The sequence below is a fragment of the Macrobrachium nipponense genome, chromosome 7 (genome assembly GCF_015104395.2).
Source record: "Macrobrachium nipponense isolate FS-2020 chromosome 7, ASM1510439v2, whole genome shotgun sequence".
NCBI lineage: Eukaryota > Metazoa > Arthropoda > Malacostraca > Decapoda > Palaemonidae > Macrobrachium > Macrobrachium nipponense.
The window spans coordinates 13,871,517-13,897,113 of NC_061109.1; the positions used below are offsets into that span (position 1 = coordinate 13,871,517).

The 25,597-nt window shown below is 44.4% G+C and overlaps 1 protein-coding gene across 1 annotated transcript in view; it reads left to right on the top strand.

Moving 5' to 3' along the window:
• Positions 1–25,597, top strand: part of LOC135217057 (uncharacterized) — a 132,377-nt gene that overhangs the window by 39,896 nt on the left and 66,884 nt on the right. The window contains exon 2 of the mRNA XM_064252687.1: positions 13,897–14,052. Within this exon, the coding sequence (XP_064108757.1) occupies positions 13,897–14,052 (156 nt within the window). The remainder of the gene's footprint in view (positions 1–13,896; positions 14,053–25,597) is intronic.

A 25,597-nucleotide genomic window follows, 5' to 3' on the forward strand; every position in this document is an offset into this window, starting at 1 on the left:
ATTAGATTTCCTATCGTCTACTGGATGTAGCTGACTAAAATCACCTCCCCTTGTTACGGAGGCCATAAGCTCAAAGTGAAAGAATTTCTTCTACCCTTTTCCATTCTCCTGATAAACGATTGTGGATGTTCAGACTTTCAGACAATGTAGCGCCAATCAGGCGCCAAATGCCAAACAGGCGTAAAGACGCCAGAGCAAGACAGTCCAAATAAACACTGTCATTGTCTGATGAGGAGAAGGAGTAGGCCTCCAATCTGGCGCAGATGCGCTAGAGGCGAATAAATCAGGCAAATAAAGTGTCCGAGGTGGACATCGCCAGTTTTCATCGAGACTCTTAACAAGCTCGAATCTCCAGCAAGTGGGGAGAAGTCAGCCAGGCGCGAGAAGCCAGCCAGACGCGAGGCACCAGGCAAGCAAAGCGCCAGCCAGGCGCGAGTGAGGCGCCAGGCAGGCGCGAGGCGCCAGCCAGGCGCGAGGCGCAAGCCAGGCTCTGGGCTTCATCCAGAAGAGATCTATTTCAAAGAAAGCCCTGGTCTTCTTTGGAACAGTGGAATCTCTAAAGCACTTCTTGAGTAACTTGATGATTCCTTCAAACAGCTAAGAATTAAAAGCGCTTGAAGTGCGAGCTTTTAACAATTCTTGTTCTTTCCATAACAATATGTCGTGAGAGACATATTAGCTGTAATAACGGGAGATACAACTCTGTGTTGACTTCTCTTTGCACGAAGGAGATCAAGTGGGCCTATGAGAGATCCTTCTCTCTTTGTTATATGTGTCCACGGATGCGTTGCTGGGATAGGGAGACGGCACTGATCCTTAACTAGTGAATTTAAATTTTTTTTTTTTTTTTTTTTTTTTTATTAAGATAAGTGTATTATTTTCTGGGGTTATTTGAAATGAGTGTGGGGATAGCTCTTTTCAAATTAAGCACAAACCCTCGTGTTAGGATCAGGTGATCGGGATCGGTGTTGTGCTCCTTAAATTATGCCAATAGGCATTGGTGTATTGTCATGTAAGTGGATAAGACCCCATTGACAAATGACCACTAGATTCTGTCAAGTAAGTGGATAAGACCCCATTGACAGATCTACAAGAACTCTTAGCCATAGGTCACATCCTCGCTGAGGCTCTTGAGACGAAGCAGACTACTAGCAATAGCTAGGAAGTCGACCCTTTGTCTAAACACATAGGAACCAAGGTTTTATTTATTTATTACCTACAACGTATGTTGTTTACCTGTCTATTCAGTAATAGCTGTCTTTTACCCTCCACCAATGGTGTGAATCAGCTATGTATATATCTGACAGGTAAGTTGAATGTATAAAAATGATATTGTTATGATACAATAAGTTTTATACATACTTACCTGGCAGATATATACAATTAAATGGCCCACCCAGCCTCCCTCAGGAGGCAAGCTGGAAGAAAAAATATGAATTAGAAAACGGGTATGGTTCCTATTCCCGCCACCCAGCGGCGGGGGGGTAGATCACCTGACCTACCTGCCGCGTGTGCCGCGAAATTCGAATTTCTGTCGGGGACGACGGAGTAATAGCCTATGTATATATCTGCCAGGTAAGTATGTATAAAACTTTATTGTATCATAACAATATCATTTTACTTGTTTATACTTTACATTTTTTTTTTTTTTTTTTTTTTTACAAAATTTCAATTTCCTCACCACTTTCAACTTTCTGTTTTTATACATTCAACTTCCCTGGCAGATATATACTTAGCTATAGACTCCGTCGTCCACGACAGAAATTCGAATTTCGCGGCGGCACGCTACAGGTAGGTCAGGTGATCTACCGCCCCACTGCCGCTGGTTGGCAGAACTAGGAACCATCCCATTTTCTAAAACAGATTTGCTCTGTCGCGGGTAGCCATAACATCGTTGTTGTTACCTCCTGACTTGGATTTCGTTTTTCATCGCCGTTGATCTTCTGGGCTGTCTTTTGCAGGGAAGTACTGGGTCTTTGGTTCGGCATACGCTTTTATTAACTTTTTAATGAATTTTGCTTAGAAATTTCGAAGAAAATACTAATTGAAACTACCGAAATTATCGGTAGACACTCACATAGTTTGCAATAAAGGGAATTATTAATATTTATTCATTATTACATGTCATAAAGGTTACAACTTTATTGAGGAAATATTAAACTCTAATTTCCTACTTTAGGAAGTCAGTAAAGCATATAACTAGATACGCTTACTTTATAAGCTTTAACCCTTAAACGCCGACTGGACGTATTTTACGTCGACATTTTTTGTCTCTCGGGTGCCGACTGGACGTATTTTACGTCAACATACAAAAGTTTTTTTAAAAATTCGCGGAAAAATACTTTTAGCCTACCAGCCAAAAACTCTTGAATCACGCGCCTTGGGGGATGCTGGGAGTTCACGGATCAAGGTGTTGTTTTGTTTACAATCGTTACGCAGGCGCGCAAGCGCGAATTTCTTTCTTGCCGCACTAAAAAGTATCTGTGACACATCTCGGAAATTATTTCGTCACTTTGACATAATTTTTGTACCATTTTAAAGTAGCCGTTACATGGAGTATTATATATGAAAATGTGCGCATTTTTATGAAAAATACAACAAAAAAATACTCATGACTGTAGCTTTTATCAGTTTTGAGATATTTTCATATAAATAACGATAAGTGCCAAAATTTTAACCTTCGGTCAACTTTGACTCTATCGAAATGGTCGAAAACGCAGTTGTAAAAGCTAAAATTCTAATATTTTAGTAATATTCAATCATTTAACTTAATTTTGCAACTAATTGGAAGTCTCTAGCACAATATTTCGATTTATAGTGAATTAATGAAAAAACTTTTTCCTTACGTACGCGCGGTAACTCTTCCGAAAAAATCATACATGCGATTGTGGTAATGTTTGCACCATTTTAAATTAGCCGTTACATAAACTTTTATATATGAAAATGTGCGCAATTTCATGCACAATACAACTAAAAACAACCCATGGTTGTAGCTTTTATCAATTTTGAAATATTTTTATATAAGTGACAAATTTTCAACCTTCGGTCAACTTTGACTCTACCGAAATGGTCGAAAAACGCAATTGTAAGCTAAACCGCTTATATTCTAGTAATATTCAAGCATTTACCTTCAGTTTGCAACAAATTGGAAGTCTCTAGCACAATATTTCGATTTATGGTGAATTTATGAAAAAAATAACATTTTCTTTACGTCCGCGCGGTAACTCTTCCGAAAAAATCATACGTGCGATTGTGGTAATGTTTGCACCATTTTAAATTAGCCGTTACTAAAGTTTTGTATATATAAAATGTGCACAATTTCATGTAGAATACAACAAAAATATTTGAAAGGTTGTAGCTTTTCTCATTTTTGAAACATTTGCATATAAATCACGATAAATAGAAAAAAAACCACGTTCGGTCAACTTTGACTCTACCGAAATGGTCGAAAAACGCAATTGTAAGCTAAAACTCTTACAGTCTAGTAATATTCAGTCATTTATCTTCATCTTGAAACAAATTTGAAGTCTCTAGCACAATATTTAGATTTATGGTGAATTTAAAAAAAAATCTTTCCTTCCCTCCGCACAGCGGGATTCCTCCGCCACAAATCTCAGAAATGCGTTACGTTCCATTCTCGGAATATTTGCTCCGTTTCATATTAGGCATTTCCATAAGAGTTTTATATATGAAAATGTGCGCAATTTCGTGTAATGAATAAAACGAAAATATTGGAAGGTTGTAGCTTTTCTTATTTTTGAAATAATTGCATATAAAAAAATATATATATATAAAAATTCGACATTCGGTCAACTTTACCTAGTCAAATATGGTCAAAAACTGCATTTGTAAGCTAATATTCTTACAGTATAGTAATATTCAATCATTTGTCTTCATTTTGAAAGAAATTGGAAGTCTCTAGGACAATATTTAGATTTATGGTGAATTTTTGAAAAAAATATTTGTTTACGTCCGTGCGTTACGAATTCATGCATTATTTTGTGATAATATTTTCTCTGTGTTGCTTTTATCAATTTACGATGTGTTATATACCAAAATGATCGCAATTTAGTGTACATTACAACGAAAAAAGAAGTAACTCGTTACCTTTAACCGTTTCGCGCACAGCGCGATTTGAATACAATTATATATGAAATTTCGTTTTTGCGCTATCATATATCGCATTATTTATATATGATAATGATAATTTTTTAAATTTCTGATGGGTTGCATACTAAACTTCAGCCAATGAAAAAAAGGAGCCAAAAATGAACTCTTAATCTTGAAAACTAAGCGCGCTGTGATTTTTTGAAAAAAATATTTTTTCCGCTTCCGCGCTCACTATGAAACACCTCCGGCACACGGGAGACATTTTTTTTTTTACCGCTTCGGCGTTTAAGGGTTAATAGCGTTTGTGCTAACGAGCAGTTAGAGTATTAGCAGTACTAGTAGTGGTTGCATCCTCATCACCTTCTTACTCCACAGAAACTACAAATTTATATATGCAAATTTGAAGATAATGGATGTAAGCTCAAAAGCGAGCTCTAAAAGGTAAGAAGTGAATTATAGTGTTCCCCATTGAAGTGGAGGGTGCGTCTGATCGGCTCTGTCTCGCTCCCAGACAAATAGACCTCTCCAAGCTCCCAGGCCCAGAGGAGAAGGAATGTCGACAGTCGTACGGAGGTTACGGAGAATCCCCACGACATCAGGCGTCCCCTCGGCAGACTCTGTAGAACGTCCCAGAACTGCCCAAGTTCGCCATTGGACAGGCGTCCTAAAAATAGTGGAGGGGTGCGTTCGATCGGCTCACGGTCTCGCTCCCAGCACCTAGACCTCTTCCAAAGCTCCCAGGCCCACCGAGGAGAAGGAATGTCGGACAGTTCGTACGGGAGGGTTACGGGAGAATCCCCACCGGTCAGGCCGGTCCCCTCGGCAGAATCTGTAAGCGTCCCAGCCCAGGACTGCCAAGGATCGCCATTGGAAGGGCATCCTAAAAGAGTGCTTTTCGTCTTCCGATTCGTCTCCTCGAAGAAATGGATGGAATTCCGACGAACTGTCGCGTCCGATCAAGAGGAGTTGGAAAGCTCCGACGTTGGATTCGAGCCCGGAACGTTTCCCGGACGATTCTCCCTACGAGAGGAAAAGAGACCAAGAGGACAATATCTCGATCTCCTACGCTTTCCAGAGCGCATTCTCCTATTCATGGCAAAGAAAAGGAAGAAACCGCGACGGACTTCCTACTTAAAATGCAGGAACAAATTTCCTCTTTAGTAGGAGTATTGAGAAAAGACCTTCCGAGGAGAAAGGACGATTTTCTTCCTGTTAAGAGATCTCGTCCTACGGGCGTTCCAGACTCCAGACTTGTCTCCTCTACTCCTCGTACGAGTACAGAGAGGAATAAAGAAAAAAGGACGAAAACTCATAGGATTGAGACGCAACATACGGACAATGACGAAGAGTGTCTAACTTGGACAGGAAAAAGTGTTCTAAGTGCCATTCGCCAGACACGGACAGCCCGGACAGGCGGATATGTCCTATGCGGACAACTATGTCCAAGGGACTCGTGCCGATTGCGGACAACCTTGACAAGGCGGACAGCCTGGATTGGACAAAACGTCGTTGCGCAGGCAACTCCTTCCGTCCGGGCAACAGGCGCCAGAAGCGGACAAGACGGACAGGCAGAAGTGTCGTACTGGAATGACACCAGCCAAGCGCCAAGTTCCATAGGTGGACAGCTCGGACAGACGACACAGTCCGAGACGGACAGATACGCCAAGCGCATTGAACAAACCAGACTTTCGGCAACGGTTAAGCACCAAGCGCCAAGATCTTCCTCAAAAGAATCATTAACGAGAAGAAATCAACCAGGAAGCTATCTCTTTATGATTTGGACGGAGCGGATTTCTCTGGACAGAGACGAAAGGTGCCGCACAGGCGGCCGTCGTCCTGTTCACGATATGTCCATTTCTGGTGGAAATCTGCCGCAAGCACAGCTGTCTCCTGAGAAGATGCAATATGTCGCACAGGCGGCCGTCATTCTTGTCAGGAGGACTTAGATGATGATGGAGTTTTTTCTCAGGATCGTTTGCAAATTAAAACAAGATTCGTACGAGCTCTCATTCATTGATTAGAGGCTCTTCCAAATAATAGAGGCATAGAAATACGGCCTTATATCCAGAGAATAAAAATTTGAGGATTCTCTTCGATCCTAGAGTTTTCATTGCGATCTTTTCGACTACGTAATACTAATTCGTGTTTATTGACGAAAAGAACGAAGAGGGCAAGATTTCCTTTCTCTCTCTGAATCGGAGGAAAGAATGTAGTAGCAAGACTTGTTGTATACGACTACTGAATGACAAGTCATATACCCATAACCAGAGTTGCCTTTGTGGTTCGCTAAATATACGGAATTATTTATATCCTTGCAGGAGTTTTTTTTCTTGGTAAGGACTTCGCTTAAAAAGGTTTGGTTACGACAATACCTACTCAGCTTCGGTATTTAACAAAGGTTGTTTGGCTTAAATTTGCATTATTAAGAGCTTCCTTAGGCTCGAGAATAATTTATTATATTCCTTCATTTAATGAAGTAACTGTCAACTCATGATGAATGCAGTCAGGCAGGAGCGAGACTGCCGGGCTGTCATTCTAAACTTCTAAGGCTGATACAGTACCATCCGGTTCTCGGTCATGAGTAGTAGGTCACATCTCTCTCCAACGTGGGATCGAATGGTTAACCGTATATCCCCCATACAATCATGGATTTAGTCTCGAATGGAGGAGATAGTTAAACTAACACAAATAAATGATTGTCTGCCTTTTGTAGAAGCTTTCAATAAGAAAGATATTATAACCTTTCAATGTGTTTACCGTAGGTAACATTATTAAAGGATTCTAACGCAGTAGAACATTATACAGGTACTATCCTACTTACAACCAAGTTTGGTTCCGACCCACTGGTTGTAAGTCGGAATGGATGTAAGTCGAACCTTAGAAAGTGGCCAACATACTGGGTAGGGTATACTATCAAACCTTTGCTACATAGTAAGTGCCTACTTAGTACTGTAATTTAATGTACAATCATTATTTCAATCTTTTTACCATAATGTACTTCTACTAATACATTTTAATCATTTATGTAATAGTAATATATTACGTACAATCAGGCCATTGAGTTACAATGGGGTGTTAGGTTTTCTTGCATGCATGTTAGAAGTCGATTCTTACGTAAATTGGTTTGCAATTCAGTCTACAGTACAGTTAATACCAAATGATGCTGCAGATAGGGCAGGGTAACTCAAACTGATGCTGCCTGAGTGATGAGAGTTCTCATGCCTGAGTGATGAGAGTTCTCATGAGATGGCGCAGTGCCAAGTAACTCAATGGTCAACTGTCTGAAGTAAGGTTGTAAGTACGAGTTGTCGTATGTCGAGTAGGTTGTAAGTCGGATAGTACCTGTATTATATAATGCTCTCATGCTTACGAAAGCTTGTCTTATTAGAATACATGCTTAGTGAGAAGATGGATGTAGTAGAGAATTCACTTTAAGACTACGGTATGGTCAAGTCTTTCGAGAAACGCACACAACCTTTTTTAGAATCGGATATTGCGCAAGAGAAGATGGATGAGTGGGATGGGAAACATTCTCTTCGTGGCAGAAATGGTTTCCCTGAATGGACTATACTTCGTATATGAGTTTTTTCCTACTAAGAACGGAATTAACATGTGAAAGGAGGTCGGGTACCATAAAGGCACAGATGTTTCTGACACATAACTCAGAGAATTAGAGAAAGCGCCAGCCTGGTGCAAAGCTCTAGAAAGCGCCAGCCTGGCGCAATGGGCCAAGAGCACCATCCAAGATATTTTCTCGTTTTTAGCGAGTTATTAACCTAAAATCCAGTAGCCTCTCGGACAGCAGGCTCGGTAACGGCAAGAATCGTTCCTGATTTCGTTACCCTATGTTATCACTTAGGCCATTCCACGACTCTCTCATATCGCAAGAGCATCGCGAATCTCTTTTTTTTCGCTCCTGTTCGCGTTAAAAAAAGAGAAACCTATTTGGAAAACAGATAGGGAACGTAACGATCCTTAAGAGGTTCGATGCAAGATTTTGCATGTCCGTGAGAACCTTCTCGATCGAACGATAATAACTGTTAACGTATGTCTAACATTTATTGGAAAGAGTTGTGAGAACCTGCGGAAAGTCTTCTTCATAGATCTCTTAGCAAGGTAGAAGACGAACAGGCTTCTTATAGAATGCTTCCTTTTCCTCGAACCAAGAGAGGTAGCATATACGCCATCTTTATTTTATAGAAAGGGGAATATACTTAAGTTTTTTGTTTTTTTTCCCTAAATATAAATATAAATTCTTTACAGAATTTAAGATAAAGGGCATCAAAGAAAGAGAGGATAATACTTTATGCCTCATTTTGGCCTCAGAGAGGTTGGATTCACAGAGGTCACGTTCTTCTCACAGCATGTTTTTGGAAGTTCTTTTTCCAAGAGAGTCTGGATATTCTATCAGCATCTATTATTAAATGGACCTTAACAACCTCTCCACTCTGAGTCTGTCTGCATGCAGACTGACCAGAAGTGACATAAATGAGAGGATTTTTCAAGGTAGATGACAGTAGTCATGGCCTAGACATAGAATTGCTGCAGATCGTGCTAGAGGGAATGAGGAAACTGTCCTCTTCCGATAACCTCTGTTGAACCACATAGCGGCTTTTTCTTCCCTTTCAGAGGAAGAATCACCTTTGTATATATCTGCTATCAAAGAACGCAGTAAAAGGCTATACTCTTGTCTTTACAAGGGAATTGGAGGGAATAGGCAGAGGATTAAGAATCTCGGGACTTATACGATATATACTCAATATGGACCAAAGGGAAAGTGAGGGATATCATGTACTTTTATTGGGATCTTTTTTTTTGGCCAACAAGATTCCATGTTCCGGGACCAAGAGGAAAAAAACTGCTCCTCATCAAACTTCTTTGAGAAATTTTTATGAGGGAATTCTTTGTTTCTCTGGGTCCTAACGACCAAGAAGACAAGTGAATTTTTTGAGCATTGGAATCTCGCATCAGATTCTATGGAGACTAGACAATGGGTTCTTGCCAGCATAGTATGTCTGGCAAAAGACTGAAACCCCCTATTCCTGATTCAATGTTTTCAGATAGAGGTTTCGTTGTCCAGGCAGAGTAATTACGTTTTTCATCTACAGTAGAATGGTTCAAACGTTTTGCCTACAGAGTCTTTGGTATGCGATGACGGCTCGAAATGCTTCCCAGAAGGTGTCAGAGGATCAATAAAGAGCTAGAATCAGAGTACTCCCAAGTTCAGCTCGGTCTCCTTCGACTTCCAGGCTTCTTCGCCCCTTCCTTTCGGGCAAAGGATAGGGAAGATTCTGCAACGAGACACCCCCTTACAACATGTAAGAAGAGATTCTCGTTGAGCACGGAAGTATTCAAGAAGGACCCTCCTCGGGGGAAGACTCTTATCTCTCGTACGGTTAGATATCCTATCGTCTACTGGATGTAGATGATTAACAATCACCTCCCCTTACCGGAGAGACCATAAAGCTCAAAGTGAAAGAATTTCTTCCACCCTTCTCCAGTCTCCTGATAAACGATTGTGGATGTTCAGGACTTTCGGACAATTTAGCGCCAATCAGGCGCCAAAATACCAGAACAGGTGTAAAGACGCCAGAGGAAGACAGTCCAAATAAACACTGTCATTGTCTGATGAGGAGAAGGAGCGTGCCTCCAGCCTGGCGCAGATGCGCTAGAGGCAAATAAATCGGAAAAAGTGTCCGATGTGGGCATCGCCAGTTTCCTCGAGACTCTTAACAAGCTCGAAGCTCCAGCAAGTGGGGAGAAGTCAGCCAGGCGCGAGGCTCCAGGCAGGCGCAAGGCGCTAGCCAGGCGCGAGGCGCCAGGCAAGCAACATGCGCCAGCCAGGCGCGAGGCGCCAGCCAGGCACAAGCCAGGCTCTAGGCTTCATCCAGAAGAGATCAATTTCAAAGAAAGCCCTGGTCTTTTTTGGAACAGTGTGATCTCTAAAGCACTTCTTAAGTAACTTGATGATTCCTTCAAACAGCTGAGAATTAAAAGCGCTTGAAGTGCGAGCTTTTAACAATTATTGTTTCTTTTCCATAACAAAATATGTCGTGAGGGACATATTAGCTGTAATTTACGGGAGATGCAACTCTGTGTTGTCTTCTCTTTGCACGAAGGAGGTCAAGTTGACCTATGAGAGATCCTTCTCTCTTGGTTACGTGTCTACGGATACGTTGCTGGGATAGGGAGCCGACACTGATCCTTAACTAGTGAGTTAAAAAATTTTATTTTAACATAAGTATACTATTTTCTTTGGGTTATTTGAAATGATGTGGGATAGCTTTTTTCAAATTAAGCACAAACCCTCGTGTTAGGATCAGGTGATCGGGATCGGTGTTGTGCTTAATTATGCCAGTAGGCTAGGTGTTTTGTCATGTAAGTGGATAGGACCCCTTTGACAAATAACCATTAGATTCTGTCAAGTAAGTGGATAAGACCCCATTGACAGATCTACAAGAACTCTTAGCCATAGGGTCCACATCCTCGCTGAGGCTCTTGAGACGAAGCAGATTCCTAAGCAATAGCTAGGAGGTCAACCCTTCGTCTAAACACATGGAACCAAGGTTTTATTTATTTATTACCTACAACGTATGTTGTTTCCCTGTCTATTCAGTAATTAGCTGTCTCTTACCCTCCGCCAAAGGTGCCAATCAGCTAAGTATATCTGCCAGGGAAGTTGAATGTATAAAAATGATATTGTCATGATACAATAAAGTTTTATACATACTTACCTGGCAGATATATACTATTAAATGGCCCACCCAGCCTCCCCTCAGGAGACAGGTGGAAGAGCAAATCTGTCTTAGAAAATGGGATGGTTCCTAGTTCTGCCACCCAGCGGCAGTGGCGGTAGATCACCTGACCTACCTGTAGCGTGTGCCGCGAAATTCGAATTTCTGTCGGGGACGACGGAGTCTATAGCTAAGTATATATCTGCCAGGTAAGTATATGTATAAAACTTTATTGTATCGTGACAATATCATTTTTTGTAGTATCAATTGGATCTTCCTTTTTGCTTACTCCTACTAAAGGCCTCTTTTAAAAATAACTATCCAAGGAAGATTGCTTCTGCCTACTTTTCACAATGTTCCTGAAATGACTCGGGCAAACGTAATCGAACTGTGCAAGCATATGACCTGTGTAAGCCTTTTCAGGGTGTCTCTTTTCTACAAATGATTGCACCTTATGAAAAGCAGCTAGAGGATCCTTACGAAAGTTCAGGGTATTACTGTAACTGCACTTACAAAAACAGTGTAGTGTGCCTGCAACTGTTTGTGGAATGAGCACTTAGTAACCAGGCAGGAGGGTAGATATACTAGGTAATGTCTAGCGCACTCACTCTGTATCCAATTTTGTATCCTGTAGGTCTTGCTGGAGGTCGCATACTCCTAGCAATCCTTATCTGGGTTCTTCCTGTAGTCTCTCCTTGCAAGGATATTTGCAATGCTCTTGGAGGCATTCGCCTGACTTTGTACATTCGCATGACAGCACAGCAGGCGCTTGCCTGGAAGCAGGCAGTCTAACTATGCCAATTCATTTACACGTCTTTTGTCCAACTTGAGGGATTTTCATGCAAGTATCTGTAATCGGTTGTGAGATTGCATTTGTTCTCCACATTCTTCTTCCTTTCTCAGGCATTCTCATTAACTTTTGATGCCAGCCTCATAAGACAGTGCTAGTTTTTCCTGCTTCCTAGAGAAGTAGGAGCTTCTTTCGTAGTTCGTGTTCTTTGGCATCATGTATCCAGTCTCGGTCCCTTTCTTTGTTGACTTGGGCTACTCCGAATGTTGTAGGCATTTTCTTCAACCTCGTTCTACATCACAGATGCCTTGGGTTACTTACCAGTCTCTGAGGCAGGATTTGAAGTATTCTCATACCTCTATTAGGTATTCTTGAGCCTCTAATAGCTGTTCTTAGTCACCTTTTCAACACCAAGGTTTGGTGTAGTATTCACATGTTAGTCAAGCAGATCCTTCTTTGATTACTACTGTCTCAGTAGTGGAGGAGACTGGAGTATCTTCCCCTCAGCCAAGTTTTTTGAGGTTGGTTTCTGGAATTTCAGTTTTGTCTCCTGCTACCTGTATGTCAGTGCTAAATTGTATGAATATTCAGGTAGGCTTTGTTCCCTGTGCAGATAATTGTTTGGTGCCAGGCGCCATGGCACAAAGTGGAGCCAGCCATTCATGTGGTATGAAACAGATTTTTTTGCTTCCTTATAATTCCTTTTTAGAGAAGTTGAAACTTCTTTCATCTCAGTGAACAGGGGGTTTGCTGCTGACACCCCTGCGTCTCAAGGATTTCCTTTCTATGAGCCTGCTGCCTGCTAATTTAGCTCTGATGCGGATGAAGAGAAGGTAGTGCCATCTGCTGTTCAAAGACTGATTAAGGTTTGTGCCAGCAAAAACTGATTAAGGTTTGTGCCAGCAAAATTCCTGATTTCTTTGAAGAACTAATGGTTCAGTGTTCGAAGTCCCTTAGGATTGCTGGGCTGGAACCTAAGCCATATCCCCATCCATATGCAAAATGTGCTAAGTCGAATAACAAGTGACATTGTTTCCACTCTTCTGCAAGTTTTCGGAATGCTTAGTTAGAGCAGTTTTAGACTGTCTTCAGTCCTTGCATGCCTTTACAAATGCAATTGTCAAGCGTAAGGAACAATGTTAGCCATCCTTTCTGTTTGAAAGTCATTACCACAATATTTTGAAGTAGAAATGTCCATTCATCCCACCCCCCCAATCATCGTGGGATTCAGTTAAAGTAGTTACATTGTAAGTTACTTAGTAGTATATAAAAATTAAATTTTTATAGTAAAATAAAGTTCTATATATATTTAACAAGTAATTACTGAATCAGAGCCCTCCCCCCTCCCCGTTCAGGGATGTTACAGCAATAAAACAGAGAGAGGGTGTTGGCTATGTGTCAGTGCCTTGTACTCGTGCAGTGGGCCGGGCTTGTCACCAGCGTTCTGAAACTGACGCAGTCACAAGTTTTTTAAATTTAGGAATGCCGATCGAGCATAAGGCATTAGCTAAAGTCATTAATTGGTAAGTATATGTAAAACTATTTTATTACAAAAATTTAATTTTCATTTCCTTTTTATTGCTCAGTATGTAATTGTTATATTTGGCCTACCAGGTAATTTTTTAACTAATGATACAGGTGCATTACTGTATGTTGATTATTTAATTGAAAGAATTATGAGCTGCTGTGGGTTTGTTGTAAAAATAAAACATTTGTTTACAGTGAAAACTGAGGAGTAAAATTCTTAAGAACAAACTAATTTACTTCTTGCTTCATTAAAAAATATAATGGGTGTATCCTGTATGGCATGACATACAGCACAGTATATGGTTTGATCACCATGAATTTCCCTTTAACAGTTTGCTTCCCAACATTTTTACTTCAATGCATACTTTGATGTTGGTACTACAAGTGTAGCTTTCCCTCATGCAGGAATTTAAATGGGCGATCTCAAAACAGGTACTAACATCAGTGACTTCATAGTTGTAATTTTGACTGGTTTGTAGTTTATTAATAAATATCTGAATTTCCTTTCTATGAAGCGTTGAACCACGTGAAAGATGTTATGATTTTTTAAAACTTTTGAGTAAAGATTCTTTCCCATCCTTTCACAAGAAAAATGTAAAATTTGGAGCTAAGCTTCTAACATTTGCCAAATTCTGCTATCATTCATTTTTGGATGGTTATGTATTGATCTTTATATATATGTTTTATTTATTTATTTATTTATTTTGCTTACCTATAATTTTTTTTTATTGACAGGCATCAAGTGTTGGTTTTGCAATAGTATGCTAGATCCTTTTTGTAGTGATCCATTTGATAATAGCACTGCAAGTCCCAAGGACTGCAGTTTGGCAGAGGAATTACCACATTTACGAGGTGTGCCAGCAAATATGTGTCGCAAAATAAGAATGAAAGGTGAGATGTTAGTTTTGGATGTTTTCTTGTGATATCATAAAGAAATTACGTAAACCTTTAGTTTTATTGGTGACATCATTTCCAGTGAGTTAAAGGCCAAGCTTATAACCCCAGTTTTAGATGTGTGAAGCAGTAATTGGCTTGTAAGACCTTACTTGGTAGATAGTACATATTGTGCATTGTAGCTGCTGTAGCTCACAAGTGTTGCTTGCTTTGAACAGGACAGATTTTCATTGTTATTCTCACAAATAGCTATGTAGTGTGCTCAAAATATCAAAATGTAAACTACCGAGTTATTAAAATTTATTCTTTGGAATGAAACTTACCTACTGTTAAAGTTAGCTTCCATTACTTAGTTGCAATTGGCATACGTAAATACGTAAATATAATTTGTTCCTACACCGTATACAAACCTTCCGTCCTTTACTTAGGATAGATTGCAGCTTAGCTGAAACTACCGGCTAATACATTATTTTATATGATGAAGTAGTAACTACCAGGCCGGTAGTTACCTGCCTGGCGGTGGGGAAGCACCGCCTCCCCATCAGCTCACTGAGTCGTCACTTTGATTACAGCCAACAGCAAGGAAAGACCTCTTTTTTGCTCTCGCTGTCTTGTTGAAATTATTTATAACATTCTTTTTCTCTTTCTAGCCGAGTGCGAGTATGTCTGACTATATGGTTATGCGTTCCTGCCCTGGTGTCCCGGGCCGTAGGTGCGTGACTTTAATGAGCAGGATTGATAGACTCTCACTCCCTTTGTCCTTCTTGCAGGAGGCATTCCTGTACACTGGAATCCCCGTGAGGAGTGTCGTACCTGGTCATCTGCCCAGTGGGTAGAGTATCGCTGGTGGCGAAGTAAGGAGAAGAAAAGAGATTCTTTGCCTTCGAGTTCTTCCTCGAAGACCAAACAACCCAGACCTTCTGCTTCCTCGTCAGGGACTCGTCCTTCGGGACCTTAGGTGCTTTACTCCTCCGGAAGTGAAGCACATTGCGAAAATTGAACTTCTGGCCAGTCTTTGAAAGAGCGAGACTTGCCCATTTCCCCTGGTGAAACGGGATGGCCTGGCCATTCTAAGGATGAGCCTTGTGTTTCAGTACGTGTTGATGACACCCTTTGCGCTCTGTGGCCTTTGTTGGGACTTCCTGGCCTGCCGTTGAAGGAGAGACTTGTCGGCACCCTCCTCTGTGGCTGTGTCTTCCTCCTTAGTCTCCTCGGAGGAGTCAGCCTCATCCTCCCGTGCTGTTAAGAAAGACCCCCTTCCTCTGCGGCGCAGCCCCAGAGCCCTCCCCTGCAGAGGCTCTTTTCGACACTGACCAGGTCCGTCCTCATGTCAGCCTGCCCTCGGGGATGCAGCCCCTGCAACTTTACCTTGTCCCTGGACGAGGTCCTCGGACTCCTCCTGACACACCTTCTTTGAAAGCCAGCAGTGACTCTCAGAGAAGTAGTAAAGACTCCTCTCAGAGACGTGCTGATGCGCGCTCTCCTTCGAGAACTACCAGACCTTCACACTTACGTAAGCCTTTCGTCTTTGTGTGGCGCTATGGCACGCACAAAAGAGCTTTTGTTGGATTTACTCTCCTCCTCAATGCGAGATGCTACGGCACACTCACAGGAGGCTTCGCTAATTGAACTCTCCCCTGCAGTGCATGATGCTTCGTCACGTGCACAGGAGCCTTCATTGGAGAGAGGTCGCAGAGAAACTTTTGGAGACAATGTGCCAATACGCGTCCTGCTTCTATACCGATGCATGCGGCAATACAGCAAGTACTACTTCCTGACGCGCACCATTCTTTTGCGCGCTGTGTTAATCCTGGACAGCGCGCTCAGACAGTATGCGTGATTGTGCATGCATCCTTTAGACAGTGCTCACCTGTAATGCGCGTTACCCAACGCACTGCTTCACTGCTGCCTCAGCAACAGTATAAGCACTCACCGAGACACGCTACTGCCTGTGCGTACCAACACGTGTCTCCAGAGCGTTTTTCTAAACACTCCAGCAGGCGCTTTCGTTCTCCAGTATCACGCCCCAGACGTGCTCCTTCTTTGGAATGCTCTTCGTCTGTACAGTCAACAAGACGCTCAATTTTGTACATGCAACTTCCCCGGCAGATATATACTTAGCTATAGTCTCTGACGTCCCGACAGAATTCAAAACTCGCGGCACACGCGACAGGTAGGTCAGGTGACCAGCCCACTCCCACCGCTGGGTGGCGGGAATAGGAACCATTCCCGTTTTCTAACCAGAATTTTTCTGTCGCCGGTAACAACAACACCGTTGTTGGTACCTCCTGCTTTGGAATTCTTTTCTCGTTGGCCGAGGATTATCTGTTTGACCTTTGGTGATGTACATTGATCTTTGGCTTTGGCATACGCTTATCGTGGACCGTTTTTTGGATTTTGGTTTGGATACTCTTTAAAATGTCTGACGTGGTACCTGTATTTAGAGTGTGTACGAAAGAAGAATGTAAGGTGAGGCTACCGAAAGCTTCGGTGGATCCTCACACGGTCTGTAAAAAATGTAGGGGGAATGATTGTTCTGCAACTAACACCTGTCTGGAATGTGAGGGTTTAACGGAAGTGGAATGGAAGACCTTGGCTTCTTATGTAAGGAAACTTGAGAAAGATATAGTTAGGAGGGCTTCCATCAGAAGCTCAAGTAGATCCTGCTCTATTGAGCAGGAAGTAGCTCCTAACTCTTCTGTTAATTCACCTGCTCATAGTTTGGTTTCAGCCCCTTCCCCCAGCAGCGAACCTGTAGATGCGTCTACGGAAATGGCTGCAATGAGAGCCTCAATAATCAACTTGAAATCGCAACTGCAAGCAATGAAGGAGACAGGTAAGCACAGTGATGTGTGCAGTGATTTGTGCAGTGTCCCCAGTGAAGTGGAAGGGGCGTCTGACCGACTCCGCATTGCTCCTAGGCCTAGACCTCTTTCAGACTCCCATGACCAAGGGAGGAGGAATGTCGAAAGCCGCAAGGGGGATGTAGAGTATTCCCAACGGTCAGGCGTCACTTCGGCAGATCCTGTAGCCGCTTCCCAGGCTGCCAAGGACAGCTACTGCAAAAGCGTCCTCAGGAAGTGCTTTTCGGACTCAGACTCCCGATTCGTCCCCAAGAAGAGGTATGGAGTTCCTGCCTCTAAGTCGCGTCCTCTTAAGAGAACCTGGAAAACGCCAGCAAGCGAAGCGTTGCATTCCAGTTCTGAACCTTTTCCGGAGTATTCTCCTGCTCGTAAGAAGAGAGCTACGAGATCTCCTGACTCTTCTCCGGAAGGTTTCGCACACAAGACGAAGGAAGTCTTGGTAGGACTCCAGCAGCAGTTGTCTGCCTTAGTAGGAGTTCTTTCTGAAGGCTCTTCTAGGAAGAAAGACGTTTCTCTTCCCATCAAGAGTTCTGTTATGAGAGCCTCAGAGAGTAGGCGCCCTGGCGTCAGCAGACGCTCCTCGCCTGAAAGGTTTTCGTCCCCAGCAAGACCTTCTTCAGTTGGATATGACAGGACTCGTGTGTCCTCTCCTTCTAAGATCGCTAATCGGAAACTCCCTGCGAGCAAGAGTTCTCCCAGGAGTTTTTCTAGAGGCGATTGCGCCTCTCATGGCAAGTATCAGGAGCCTGATTCGCGGATTTCTCGTGAGAGAATTCGTTCGGCTAAGAGCTCCGGGAGAGAAGAGAGCCCCTCTCTTTTCAGAGCTCCGCAAGAAGGAAGGAGCGTTCGTTCGTCCTCTAGACATTTCCCGAAGGAACAACCATCTCCCTCCGGCAAGTGCCCAGGAATCAGGAGTCCCGTAGGATCTTATAGATATCCTTCTAAGGACGCAAGAGTATCGCCGAATAGGCACCACGATTTTGACAAGTGCTCTTCGCCTCCCAGGAGGTATAGGAGAGAATCTAGCGCCTCTCCGAATGGACGCAAAGGAAAAAGGAGCTATTCGCCTGCTAGACGTAGTTACCAGGACGCAAGCGTCTCCGCTACTGGACGACGGGAACAAAGGGTTCTCCTTTCTCCTCGCAGGCGCATTTCGCCTTCCAGGCGTCCTCATCAGGATGCAAATGCCTCTCCTTCTTTGGACCAGGCATCCTCACCAGGACGCAAGCGCCTCTCCTTCTTGGCCCAGGCGCACTCACCAGGACGCAAGCGCCTCTCCTTCTTGGCGCCAGGAACAGGATGTTCTCCTTTCTCCTCGCAGGCGCTCTTCGCCTCACAGGCGTCTGATTCAGGACGCAAGCGCCTCTCCTAGCAGGCGTAAGGAGCAGAGCAGAAGCCCGAGTATAGGGAAGCTCCAGGACTCGTGCAGGAAGGAGGATAGAACCAAGGTTTCGGATATCCAACAAGGGAACATTGATTCTCCTACAGATAGGATTCATGAGAGAAAAAGGCTTCTTTCTCCGGATCGGTCTCCTGAAAAGGCAAAGCCCTCTTCGCCTGCATCGCTTTTGGAAGAAGTGTCGGAAGAAGAGATCTCCAAAGATGCAGGAGTTTCGGACTATAAGAGACTTGCTTCTCTTTTGTTGCAAGTGTTCGGAGACTCGCTATGCCCGTCAGATCCCCCTTCTCCGGGATCTTTATTATCTAGCACGAAACTGTCAAAGTCCTCCTCCTTCGTCAGGATGACCCCTACTCTTTCTATGAGAAAGTCTGAAGAGCCTCAAGAGCTGGCTCAGATCTAGGAAGGAAGCGGGGAAGACGGTATTCGCTTGTCCTCCTTCCAAGCTAACGGGAAAACCAGGTATGTGGTATGACACCAAGGAGCCAATGGGCCTGGGACTCCCTTCGTCCTCAGATGCGGACTTTTCCACTCTTGTAGATTCTTCAAGACGACGCTCTCTGCATTCTGCAAAAGCCTCTTGGGGAATGTGTGAGGTTGATCATCTCATCAAGGGCCTGTTCAAGACTCTCGAAGTCTTTAATTTCATGGACTGGGCTTTGGGAGCTTTAGCCAAGAAGTCTCAAGAACCAGACTTCGTTACCATGGAAGAGTTGGGCAGCGTATTAACTTGCCTAGACAAGGCGGTTATGGATGGCTCCAATGAAGTGGCATCCCTTTTTGGATCCTGTATATTGAAGAAGAGGGCAGTGTTTAGCTCCTTCTTAACGAAATCTGTTTCGCCTCTGCAGAGATCCTCCCTGTTATACGCGCCCCTCTCTAGTCACCTCTTTCCTCAGGAAATAGTGAGGGATATTTCGGAAGACCTTATCAGAAAAGGCCACACAGGACCTGTTGGCCCAGTCAGCTAAAAGGCTAAAACCTGCTGTTCAGGTTTCGAAGAAGGAGAAAGTTCCCTTCCAGCAGCCCTTTCGGGGAAGGTCTGCCCCTAGATCTTCTCTCAGAAGTAGACGATCGGAGAAGAGAGGAAGGTCTTCTCGAAGGCCGTTCGTCAAGACCCAGTGAGACTGCGGTCCTCCAGACAAAAGTGGGTGCCAGGCTTCTAAACTTTTACGAAACTTGGGCACAGAAAGGTGCCGATGCCTGGTCCCTATCCATCCTAAAGAAAGGATATTTAATCCCCTTCAGGGAAAAACCTCCCTTGACTACAACTCCAAGGGAGTTGACAGCAAACTACAAGGATTCTGTCAAGAAACAAGCCCTTCTACATCTCGTGGAGCAGATGCTTTACAAGGAAGCCATAGAGGAAGTAAAAGATCTCTCTTCTCAGGGGTTTTACAATCGCCTGTTCTTGGTTCCGAAAAGTTCAGGAGGTTGGAGGCCAGTTCTGGACGTGAGCGCCCTGAACGTGTTCGTAGCAAAGAGGAAGTTCACAATGGAGACGACATCCTCGGTGTTAGCAGCCCTGCGTCCAGGGGACTGGATGGTATCCCTGGACCTGCAGGATGCTTATTTCCACGTGCCAATACACCCGTCTTCCAGGAAATACCTCAGATTTATGGCTCAAGGAAGAGTATTTCAATTTCGGGCCCTATGCTTTGGACTCTCAACAGCCCCTCAAGTATTCACAGGACTGATGAAAAATGTGGCTCACTGGCTTCATCTCGAAGGGATTCGAATATCCTTGTATCTAGACGACTGGCTGATACGAGCACAGTCGCGAGTCAGATGTCTGGAGGACTTAAAGCTGACACTGAAGTTAACACAGTCCTTGGGACTGTTAGTAAACCTCGAGAAATCCCAGATGATTCCCCAGCAGAACATTGTTTATCTGGGGATTCGGATGGATTCTCGGGGTTTTCATGTATTTCCATCACAGGAAAGACAGAACCGCTGCTTGGAAAAAGTAGCAACCTTCCTAGAGAAAGAACAATGTTCCACGAGGGAATGGATGAGTCTTCTGGGGACCCTTTCCTCATTGGAACAGTTCATTTCTCTAGGAAGGCTTCACCTAAGGCCTTTACAGTTCTATCTAAGAGAACATTGGGATCAGAGATCCCAAAATCTGTCCGATTCCTTCCAGATCACGAAGGAAATAAAGGAGGACCTTCGTTGGTGGATGAATCCGTGCAGGATCAACGAAGGAGTATCCCTTCACGTTCCGAACCCTCGGCTAGTGTTGTATTCCGACGCCTCAGATGCGGGGTGGGGAGCCACTCTTGGGACGAGAGAAGTGTCAGGCACCTGGAGGGGAGAACAGGTGTCCTGGCACATCAATATGAAGGAATTAACAGCGATTCACCTGTCTCTCATACACTTCGAGGCTCAGATCTCAGGTTCAGTCCTACAGATCAATTCGGACAACACAACAGCCTTAGCTTACATCAAGAAGCAAGGAGCGACGCACTCGTTCTCCCTTTACAAAAAGGCAAGAGAACTACTGCTTTGGGCAGAAGAGAGAAGAATCACTCTCCTGATGAGATTCATTCAAGGGGAGAAAAATGTAAGAGCCGACCTTCTGAGCAGGAGAGACCAAGTACTGCCTACAGAATGGACGTTACATCAGGAGGTATGCAAAAGACTATGGAACCTCTGGGGGAGATCAAATATAGATCTTTTTGCCACCCATTGGAACAGCAGGCTGGAAAGTTACTGCTCCCCGATCGCCGACCCAAGGGCGATTTCTATGGACGGCCTTCTCCTCGATTGGTCCGGAATAGACGGGTATGCTTTTCCTCCGTTCAAGATCATATCGGAAGTAGTAAGGAAGTTTGCAGCAGCAGAGGGAGCCAAACTGACCCTCATAGCCCCGTTCTGGCCAGCGCAAAACTGGTACACAGAGGTAGACTTTCCGAGATCTCTCCCAAACAGGAGCGATCTTCTCAGACAACCCCACTTCGACAGGTATCACAAAAACCTGCCCGCTCTCGCTTTAACTGCCTTCAGACTATCGAAGGACTTGTCAGAACGAGAGGTTTTTCTCGAGAAGTTGCGAAAGCGATCGCAAGAGCAAGGAGACCATCTACTATTCGAGTCTACCAGTCGAAGTGGGATGTGTTTCGCAGATGGTGTAGGACTCAGAAGATATCCTCTTCCAGTACCTCTGTGACAGATATAGCTGATTTCCTCCTTTACTTGAAGGAAAAATGTAATCTAGTAGTCTCTACAATTAAGGGCTATAAAAGTATGCTATCGTCAGTCTTCAGGCATAGAGGCCTTAACATTGGGGAAGACAAAGATTTACATGATCTGATTAAATCCTTCGAGACGTCAAAGAACAGAGGTATTAGAGCACCTAGTTGGAACTTGGATGTGGTTCTAAAGTACTTGATGACCCCCAAATTCGAACCTCCCCGTAAGGCTACGTTCAGAGATCTGACAAGGAAGTCGTTATTCTTGGTCGCGCTAGCCTCAGCAAAAAGAGTAAGCGAACTACAAGCCTTAGAACATAATGTTGGCTTCAGGAACGACTCGGCGTTCTGTTCCTTCAAACCGATGTTTTTGGCGAAGAATGAAAACCCTTCGAAGCCTTGGCCTAGAACCTTCGTCTCTAGTAGGTACAGAGCAAGAAAGGGCTCTTTGCCCAGTTAGAAGCCTTAAGTTCTACTTAGAAAGGAAGAACGAACTAAAGGGGAGTAAGGATAGTTTATGGTGCTCAGTTAGAGATCCCAGAAGACAGATCTCAAAAAATGCTCAGTCGTTCTTCATCAAAGATGTAATCAAGGAAGCCCATTTAGCGTGTAAAGAAGAACAACTGGACCTCCTTAGAGTTAAAGCTCACGAGGTAAGAGCAGTCGCTACCTCTTTGGCATTCCACAAGAACTTGTTGATACAGACTCTAGTGGAGTCAACTTTTTGGAGATGCAATTCAGTCTTTGCATCCCATTACTTGAGAGACATTCAAGTGACGTACGACAAATGCTTTACTCTAGGAGCTTACGTATCTGCGGATTCGTTGCTGGGACAGGGAGCTGAACCCAATCCTTTTTAGTTTTATTAGGTTAGGGTTTTTAATTGTTTTTTGTAGCGTTTAATTGGTCGATTGAAAGAGGGTGCAGGAGTTGACCCCTTTCAAATCGTAGTTCTAACATGTTAGTGTGGTCAGGTGATTGGGATTGGTCGTTATGCTCCTTGTAGTGTCTTAATTACCTAAAGCTCTATCATGTAAGAGGGTTAGCCCCTGTTGGTATGATACAGGTCAAGGTTCTGCCATGTAAGTGGGTCAGCCCCCATTGGTACGATCCAAGAAAAGGCTCTGCCATGTAAGCGGGTAAGCCCCCATTGGCATGATCCGAAAGGGTTATCAGTCACAGGTCTCATCCTCTCTCAAACTCTGATGGCAAACAGACTCATAGACAGTATCAATGAAGTCTTCTTCCATATCAGGTAGGAACCAAGGTTGTTTTTTAATATACCTACAATGTATGTTGTTTCCCCGTTTTTATATTCATAAATATTTAGTATGTAACTGTCTCTTGCCCTCCAGCAAGGGTGTCAATCAGCTAAGTATATATCTGCCGGGGAAGTTGCATGTACAAAAATGATATTGTTAATATACAATAAAGTTTTGTACATACTTACCCGGCAGATATATACGATTAATGGCCCGCCCAGCCTCCCCTCAGGAGACAGGTGGAAGAGAAAAATTCTGGTTAGAAAACGGGAATGGTTCCTATTCCCGCCACCCAGCGGCGGGAGTGGGCTGGTCACCTGACCTACCTGTCGCGTGTGCCGCGAGTTTTGAATTCTGTCGGGACGTCAGAGACTATAGCTAAGTATATATCTGCCGGGTAAGTATGTATAAAACTTTATTGTATACTAACAATATCATTTTCATCTGTAGAGCATCAACACACTGCAGCGCGTTCTAGCGCGCGGGGCTCTAGGTGTTTTCCTGCGTGCCCCGCACCGACATGACATGCGCTCTTGCACCTGCAGATACAACGCACCTGTAAAACCTTTTTCCTCTGTTTTTTGCAATGTTTTGACACAGAAAACAGTGCTTTTTGCAATGTTTTGACACAGAAAAGAGAGATGTGTGAGTCAGAGTACCCGTCCTCAGAACTTCCATCATCTGCTCTTCCTCTGTAGGTCCCATCTCCACCTCAAGATCCTCGTAAAGCTGCAACCCAGCCTTCCAAAAGGCAGCCATATAGGCTTTCACTGTTGATCAGAGGTCGTCATTCCCTGACTCTTCCTCGAGAACAAGGCCGCAAGCGGGCTCCTTCTCCTTCATATGACCTTCCAGCCCCCTTCCGATTCCTCTTGGGAAGTTGGGAGAGCAGTTAAGGGGATTTACTATCCCTAAACTGCCACGATGCTTAATGTCATGCGAGAGGCTCTCTGGAAGCAAAGGCATCCCGTGACTCCTCCTTACAAGTCCAGACCTCCAACCTCTCGAGGTTCTCGATCTCCAAGGGCTCGCTCCCCTTGTAGAGATGTATCATATCTCGCCCATCGAATTCGTACCCAGCCAAGATCCTCCTGACAGGGCTCCAACAGTGCTTGCGTAGAGGGCTTCATCTCCTGTCTCTCCTCCAGCTTTGCCAGGAGTAGAGAGGCATCCTCCAACTCCACCTTCCCCCTTCTTGCCAGGGGCTGTCCAACCGGGGCATAAGGACCTTTGGAAGGCAGCAAAGAATCACTCATGATTCTGCTGCGGGCATCTTGGTCCTCTAAGCTACTCTGCTTTCCAGAAGCAGAGGAAGTACTATGTGGCCCAAGAGGCTGAGCCTTCACCCTTGCCCATAAACCTGACGATAACATCATTAGCACCTGGAGTTTCGCTCCAGGCACTGCAACACCGAACCTCGACACTCTCTTCCCAGGAGATGTTGCAGCTCGAACAAACCATGATGGCGGCGTTGCAAGCAGCTTCAAGGTTGGACTTTTGGGGCAGCACCGTGAGCTTTCTTACCACCTCTGAGACTCCACAGTAGCCTGACAAGCAGTGGACATGGCCCGTCAGCTACATGACCTTGTCAGGAGGTAAGGCTATGGAGTTTTTAGTTCACCAGCTTGCCAATCTCTGGGCTAACCTGGTGCTGAAGCGCAGGGACGCCATCTCATCAAGGCTTGATCAAGCTGCGGACCCTCATGATGTGACCGACCTGTGGAATGCCTCGCTTCAGGGATCCACCCTCTTTCCATCTTAGGATGTAAACAAGATGATCAGAAACTTCAGGAGAGCGAGCCAAGATTCTTTGTTGCACCGCGCAGCATCCTTCCGTCAGCCCCAACCTCCTGCTGTATCTGCTCGATGTCGCCCTGGCTCTCCATCTAGGAGGGTTTCTCACCCTCCTGCCAGGGCTGATCCCTTTCCCACTGCCTCCACCACTTGGCGGCTGAGAGGTCAGTAGCTTTAGACCAAGGGTGATCGAGGGCGAGGCAAACATGGCAAAAGGAAGAGTCTGCATGACCAGTGAGGACGGCACTCCCCTCCCCCACCTCTGCTACCTGTGAGGGGATGACTGCAAGCCAGATGGACGAGGTGGCAGTACCACAAGGCAGAGGATTGGACGTTGACCGTCCTCCGACACGGATATCGCGTCTCGTTCATCAACTCTCCCCCTCCTCTGATTCGACCCCTGAAGATGTCATCATCCTATCGTCAGGGATCAACAAAGGATCTCGCCCTTCAGGCGGAAGTCCAGGACATGCTGGGGAAGGACGCTCTTGAAGAGGTCCTCGATGAGTCTCCAGGCTTCTTCAGTTGAGTCTTTGTTGTAAAGAAGGCTCTGGAGGCTGGAGACCAGTCATCGACCTCTCAGCCCTGAACGAGTTTGGTCAGCAAACCAGCAAACCCCAGCACGGTCAGACATGTCATTCATCCTCTGGATTACATGGTGATGATCGACCTAAAAAACGCATATGTCCAGATCCCAATCTATCCGTTGCCCAGGAAGCACAGTGGAACCTCGACATACAAAAGTCCCAACTTACGAAGATTTTTTTGCCTCTGCATACGAAAATAATTCAGGTTACGAAAGGGTGTTACTGTAAAGTCCCGAGATTTGCTCAGACCACTGAGAACAATTGTAAAACTCGCGCACCGCCAACTGAGTAGACTCGCCTCCATCCTGTTGCTCTCCCATTGGTTCCTAATGCTAGTTACCGCTGTAAAGCGGCCCACACACGCTCAAATTTTTGGTCACATATTTTTATGTCATTATTTGACAATTTGACGTTCGCCCTGCACGCTCAAACTTCTCATCAAATT